General features: G+C 44.2%; 1 protein-coding gene across 1 annotated transcript in view; it reads left to right on the top strand.

Annotated features, from left to right (window-relative positions):
* The first annotated feature begins 4,614 nt into the window (after positions 1-4,614).
* LOC119285392 (probable 2-oxoglutarate-dependent dioxygenase At5g05600) overlaps positions 4,615-7,244 on the top strand; it is a 5,055-nt gene continuing 2,425 nt past the window's right edge. The window contains exons 1-2 of the mRNA XM_037564656.1: positions 4,615-5,143; positions 5,253-5,586. Of these exons, the coding sequence (XP_037420553.1) occupies positions 4,635-5,143; positions 5,253-5,586 (843 nt within the window). The 5' untranslated portion in view covers positions 4,615-4,634. The remainder of the gene's footprint in view (positions 5,144-5,252; positions 5,587-7,244) is intronic.

Genomic DNA, 7,244 nt, shown 5'->3' with positions numbered 1-7,244 from the left:
TAGACAGGACGAGGGCCGACGGGGCGGATACCAAAACCATCGCACTATATAAGATGCAATAATAAATGTAAGAAAATGATACAAGTATCTATCTAAACATACAAGTAAGAATATTTTTCCTTTCAGAAAGAAGATAAGAACAAGAGGCTCACCACGGCGGTGTCGGTGATGAGATCGGCGCGGGTGATCGACGGCAGTGAAGACGGGGACGGGGCGTGACGGACCGCTAAATCTAGACAAATCTCGAGGAAAATGGAGCTTGGAGGTCGAGCTTCGAGAGGAGAAAGCTTAAGTAGTGTGGCTCGGGCATTCCATCGAACACCTCATGTGCATAGGAGGTGAGCTAGAGCACCACAAAGCCCTCTCCCCCTCGGCCAGAAAAAACAGAGCACTGTGCTCTGCTCTTGCGCGAGGGGGTATATATAGGCACCTCATTGGTCCCGGGTGATCACATGAACCGGGACTAAAGGGAAGCCTTTGGTCCCGGTTCAAGCCACCAACCGGGACCAATGGTGGTGGGCCAAGAGCGAGGCCCATTGGTCCCGGTTCGTCCCACCAACCGGGATCAAAAGGTCCAGACGAACCGGGACCAATGGCCCACGTGGCCCGGCCGGCCCCCTGGGCTCACGAACCGGGACCAATGCCCACATTGATCCCGATTCTAGACTGAACCGGGACTAATGGGCTGAGCCGGCCTGGACCATAGCCCTGTTTTCTACTAGTGACATTACGCCTTTTTTCTACTAGTGTTACTGGGAACGATGTACAAACTGAGATACTATTTTTCATGAAAGTCTGCTTCGACCAGCTCTGTAAAAAGAGCCAACTTCGGAGCAAGGCAAAGGAGAACCGATGTTGTATTTGGTGAATTCCAAAGGAGCGACGTCAAGATGATCTCTAATGAAGAAGCAACCTGGAAGTCATTCGTCTCGTTGAGATAAGACCTTTGGTTTTTTGGTCATTTTATTAAGTTGTGGTAGTACGTAAAAGTTAATGTCAATATACTTAACCAGCGAGCTTGGGGTAGAGGACAAAACACAAGCTGGGCATTGGTACGACTATACGCAGTCGTATCGCTGCTCGTACCACATGGTAACGACCGTGGAAACGCCCAAATCTTCTCCATACAATCGCCATTTTTGGCACCATTTCATGCGTTTGATAGTGGGAAGATAAGAGACACACTAAAGACCTCAGGAGCACCTACTATCCCTTAGAACAATTTTAAAGCTATAATGGCTGTAAATGTTACTACTGTTAAATTTAGGCAAACGTAAAATATTACGAAAGTTTATTTTCCTAATATTTTATCAAAAGTTAAATTCAGGACTACATTTGTGGGAGATACATCATGCATGACGTTCACAACTCTAGAGAAGTTATTCTTTAATCAGGGAATATACATGTGATAAATCAAATACTGTCCACCCAAATTAGCAAAAGAGAAAATTGTGGGGCTGTATATCGATCTATATACTCCATAGATTTTGATTTTGACATGGATTACTACATTTACTAAATTTTGCTAGATCCAAAAAAACCTTTATTATTAGACCACGTGGAGGAGAAAGAGAAATCTAACCAAACATCTAGGCTACTGTACAACAAAGGAAAACGATTAATCTCGAGAGGAACAAAAAGTCAGCAATCAGTTCATGTGCCTGCCTAAATTAACCTAGTTTTTTCTTGAGGGAATAAATTAACCTAGTTGAATATTGTTGCATTGTCAGTGTCTGCAAACGAAAGCATCTTATTAGCACACACGATGCCTATGACATGTGTAGCAGTATAGCTACTCTCTTCAAAGAACAATTCAAGGCCACATGTGTTACTCGTCTTTGAAGGCACTAGCTGTGCTGGGACAAGAAAAAAGGTTGCTAGATTAAACTGATTACTGCACTAGCGTTATTTGCGGGTGGAGTGATGATCTCCCCGGTGTGGAAGGTAAAATATTTATAAGAAGTACAAAGGCCTCAAACTTAACAAAAACTACATCAAGGGCTCTAGACCGTCGAATGACCACTACCGTCGCCAGAACGAGTCATCGACGTGTCGCTATCACCGCTCCCCTACCAGAGCCAGCTTAACCTTGTCGATGACAACTAGGAAGTCTTGGAGCACGTGCCCTAAAGGACCAGCCCCTGTAGTCGTAGTCGTCGTCGTTCAACCCTTGAATATATCTGAAGCAACTAACACCAAATCTCGTTATCGCACATGCACAACGAGAAACACTAACCTCGCCGCCCCAAGGATGCGACAGGAATCTACGCCGGAGGTCCATCGAATATGTCCAGATGGACGAACTCAAGGAGGGTCCGAGCCTGGAAGACAATCTCAAAGAAGAAGCACTGCGATCCACCCGAGCAGCGCACCTGCAAGGATTAAGAAACCCTAACCTAAAGTACTAACAGGAGGGGAGGCACTAGGATTCCCCTCCCCGCAACGGGCCATCGGAGTGGCAGGTAGAGGGGAGGCGAATAGAAGGGCTCGTCGGCGAAGTATGGAGGGGATGCCTTCTCAAGAACATGAAAGAAAGATGAAGATCTAACACACTAGTATCGCAGGAGGTGGATTTGCTAGTGTGTCCTATCTCGTATTTTGTCCTTTGAATAAAATTTTGTTGCTTTCTACTACATGATTGGAGGGATGTTATTTGTACAAAGGGAATAGGTAAATACATAGGTTATTTTCGGTTGCTTCCTACGTGGGTTATTTACGCTGGACCAAATGAAGTACTGACCGTTGTTTAAAGGGGTGTGTATATGATTGAAGTGGTTGGCCAGGAAGGTTTCACCAACAATGGGTGACATCATAATCTACTGATAGGGGTTCACCACCTCCATCGACATAGACATCGTGTCGGTAACATATAACTAAAATGTTGCCCATCTATCATTCATATCCTTCTTCTTTTAAATTGTTGATTCTGGATGTGTGCATCTTAATTATGCAGATGTCTGGTGTCACTCATCAAGTTCTGCATCTGCTTGATGCTACGCATTAAGTTTTTTTTTGGAAAAGGAGGTTAACCCCCTACCTCTGCATCAGATTGATGCATGCAACCATAATATGAAAACAAGTACGAACACAAGTCTGTAGTGCAAGTTGACTCACAAATGGAGCAAAGCAAAATGAAATAAAAAGATGCCACATCCAGCGAAAATAGCCAAAGGCCACGATGCCTACACACCTAGTCTATTAGTAGCTCGCCATCCAAATCGGTTGAAGATAACCCGTGCGACTGTCTCCCATCGGTTGCACCCAGTATTCAAACGCTCATTGGAATCCGCATGGGTGAGTAATGACCACGTACGGATCCAAGCAGTAGCTCTATGGATAACCTGCAAAAAGTTGATAAAGTTTTTCCGGTTAAGATTATGTCACTCCTAGTGTTCCAGATAGCCCATAATAACGCGCATACTCCTATCCAAATATGACTCGTTATGTTTGAATCCACTCAATTTAACCACGTTCCAAATAATGTGTTCATACAACTTGGAGGGTACACATTAAGTTAATAAAAATGTTCTCGCAAAAAAGTTAATAAAAATGTATATTATTAAAAAATTAAAATAAAAGATAAATACATAGGTCGCGGTGTGCAACAATCAATTGCAGAGTCCACCGTTGTACTCTCTATTGAAATGAATCTATACTTTTAAGGATCCCGCTAGTTGGCGAACGGTCTCCGGCTAGGGGTGGACATGCGAACAACCTGAGTGTCATTTTATGTATATAGGGTTGGCAGTTTTGAAAACTGTCATGCCAGTTCCTACTTTTAGTCTCTTTTTTTTTTGCGGATTACTTTTAGTCTCTTTAGGGTATTTCTTGTAGAAAACGGCCACCCTTAGATCCAAATGGAAGGGCTCCGGGGGCGTTCGCCAGAAATTGCTCCCTGGGACGTCAGCCAGATAAGATTGCCGATTTTTAATAATAGAAAAGTTTATCTTTTGGCCAGTATCCGCATCCGAGAGGCATGCAACCAACGGTTGGCTTCCTAGCTACTACCGTATACATATATACATGAGCGGGAAAAATTGTATACTAACGATTTCTTTTTTCCTTCAAAAAAAGATTAGTCAACACTATACAGATTAATACTAACACACATGTCACAAATAAGCACTGTTATTCATTCTCGATGTGACCTATAGACAATTATATACGTAAGGTATGGTCTTCGAAAGCTGCAAGTGATCAAAGAGAGCTATAGCACGCTCAAATGCTCATGACAAGGCGCAAGAATGCAGAAAACGTGCATTGTTTTGCTCATGATTGTTAAGTTTCACTGACCTAGCTAATAAAAGTAGTATATATAATATAGGATGGGTATAGAGTCCACAAAAGCACTAGCATAAAGTATGTCCACACAAAAACCCTAGCCACACAAAACAATATATACTACTGTACTAGTTAATGTTAATCCCATGCTGTAGCTACTTTTAATCTTTGCAGCACGTGTTTGTATTATCCTATATACGTTGCTTTCATGCCCTAGCAAAGCACTAGCTCAATTGTATATTCTCAACACCTCAATAATGACTGTCTTTCCCTTATCCTCTGCTTCCTTTATAAAAGGCGCTTAGTGTTGGAGCGCCTTAACACTACCCGCCTCAAGCTAGGTACTAGCTCCGATGAGTAGCTGCTTCAACGGTGGCGCCGGCTGGCCGGAGCCCGTGGTGCGCGTGCAGGCCGTGTCGGACACCTGCGGCGAGACAATACCCGAGCGGTACGTCAAGCTGCCGTTGGATCGGCCGTCGGCGACGACCCTCCAACCGGCGGTCTCACATGGCGGCGGCAGCCTAAACATCCCGGTAGTGGACATGTCAATGCCGGACTCGGACGAGACAGTCCGTGCCGTGGACGCCGCGTGCCGGGAGTGGGGGTTCTTCCAGGCGGTGAACCACGGCGTGAGTCCTGAGCTGCTGCGGCGGGCGCGCTCGTCGTGGCGCGGTTTCTTCAGGCAGCCAGCCGAGGTGCGCGAGCGGTACGCCAACTCGCCGGCGACGTACGAGGGCTACGGCAGCCGTCTCGGTACCACCAAGGGTGGACACCTCGACTGGGGCGACTACTACTTCCTGCACCTCCTCCCGCCGTCGATCAAGAGCCACGACAAGTGGCCGTCCCTTCCGTCCACCCTACGGTACGCACACAGGCACCTAGGTCTACCTACACGCACTCGCGTCGCATGCTCGTCGATCCAATTAATTCACAAGTTATTTAGCTGGCCGATGTGTATGCATGCATGGCAGGGAGGCGACGGAGGAGTACGGCGAGGAGGTGGTGAAGCTGTGCCGGAGGGTATCAAAGGTGCTGTCCAAGGGGCTGGGACTCGACGGCGGGAGGCTGCAGGCAGCGTTCGGCGGGGAGGGCGGCGAGGGGGCATGCATGAGGGTTAACTTCTACCCGAGGTGCCCGCAGCCGGAGCTGACGCTGGGCGTGGCGGCGCACTCGGACCCCGGCGGCATGACCATGCTGCTCGTCGACGACCACGTTCGGGGGCTGCAGGTGAAGAAGGATGGCCAGTGGATCACCGTCGACCCGGTCCCTGACGCCTTCATCGTCAACGTCGGAGACCAGATCCAGGTATATACACACGTGCCGCGTACTACGGAAGTACGTTACGTGTATGTGGCAGGGACGCGCATACGTACAGGCGACAGCGTACACATATGGTATACGCACCCGTGAGTTGATAGAACCAAGTAAAATTACCATACCATCCATGCAAACAAAAACTAAAATATCATTCAAAAAAATACTATTATAGAACCAAGTAAAATTGTAGAAAAGGTGCAACGAAAAGAAAACAAACAAATTAGGCAACCAGTCGTGAATCATTACACGCACCGAAAAGGTATAACATGTACAGTATCTATGTACTACGTGCAATCGTGGTGTACTACGTTGCACTTGCACCTATTCTACTTGAGTGCAACCCGGGAAAAGGCTGGGAACGAAAACAAAACCGGTTGTGGGGGTCCGGGACGGTAGCCTCAGCTGTCGACACGTATCAGTGGAACTGCATTGAAAAATTGGACAAGAAACTGCTTCTCCAAGTAACAAAGCGTAGGCGTATCCTATTGATTGTTTCCCGACATAATGACGAATCCATGTGAAAGATATGTTTCCATCACATGAATTTACCTCATATTTGTTTGTTCTCTTCTTCTGGTGTCTGTGATTCCTGTGTTTTTCATACATGACATCCAATTCATGGTTTTGGGGATTTTTCTGGATATATGACATCTCAAGTCTCGCGTTTTTTCTATTCCTATGTTTTGAATTCATGTATTCCTTCCCGCAAAAAGAAAAAAAAGAAAAAAAGAGAGTTTATGTGTTTGTTATCTACGAAAATATTCACCAAAAGCATGATATTTCTTTGTACATAGACACGAATCCTGGAGCGAAAATAGGACCAAGGATTTTAAATTTTGATTTTTTATGACAATTTTGTTAATTTTCAGTTACCTGTTTTTTTAAATCTTAATCATAAAATTTTTGTACACTATTTTGGATTCTTTTTAAGAGTGGTTAAATAGTTATACACTAGTTAACCTAAAAGTACATCATTGAACTTTTTGGTGTATGGTTTATGTCTAGAGTGAGGTGAGATGCGAATGATTGGATATTAGTCCAAGACTAAATATTTGAAAAAAAAATCCAAGACTAAAGAAACTGTTGATAGACAATTTGATTATATAAGGATTACAAATATAGTAATATTACTTTTTGAATATGGTAAAACTAAATATATGCATATCATTTTCACTTTTCCAATCTACATAGTTAGAAATAAAGTTAGTGGTAAGTATAGATTCCATTTTTTTACGTTCATGTGAGTAAGAAGTAACTTTAAGTTGATTACACATATGTCTTTTTTAACATAGTTCCCACATACACGAACATACATTCATCCCTACTAACACATGCATGCACACTATATTCGTATGAGCACCTTAGAGATACTATACATCCTCAGGTTGACGAAGCCATCACATCATAGATGTCTCATAGTTGATAAGGAGTATCAGTGCCAAGTGTAGGACTTCAAATCTTATGTGTGGGTTCTATCACAAAGAATCTAACCATCTAAGCTACACTCAGTTTGCTACACATACGTCTTTTGATGTGTAACTCTACTTTGTTGTACTCCCTCCGGTCCTTTTTACTCCGTGAATTAGATTTGTGTCAAATCAAACTTTGCAAAGTTTGACCATATATATATTAAAAAGTATCAACAT

This window comes from Triticum dicoccoides, chromosome 4A, assembly GCF_002162155.2.
Source record: "Triticum dicoccoides isolate Atlit2015 ecotype Zavitan chromosome 4A, WEW_v2.0, whole genome shotgun sequence".
Classification (NCBI taxonomy): Eukaryota; Viridiplantae; Streptophyta; class Magnoliopsida; order Poales; family Poaceae; genus Triticum; species Triticum dicoccoides.
This window is presented reverse-complemented; position numbering and strand designations above follow the sequence as displayed.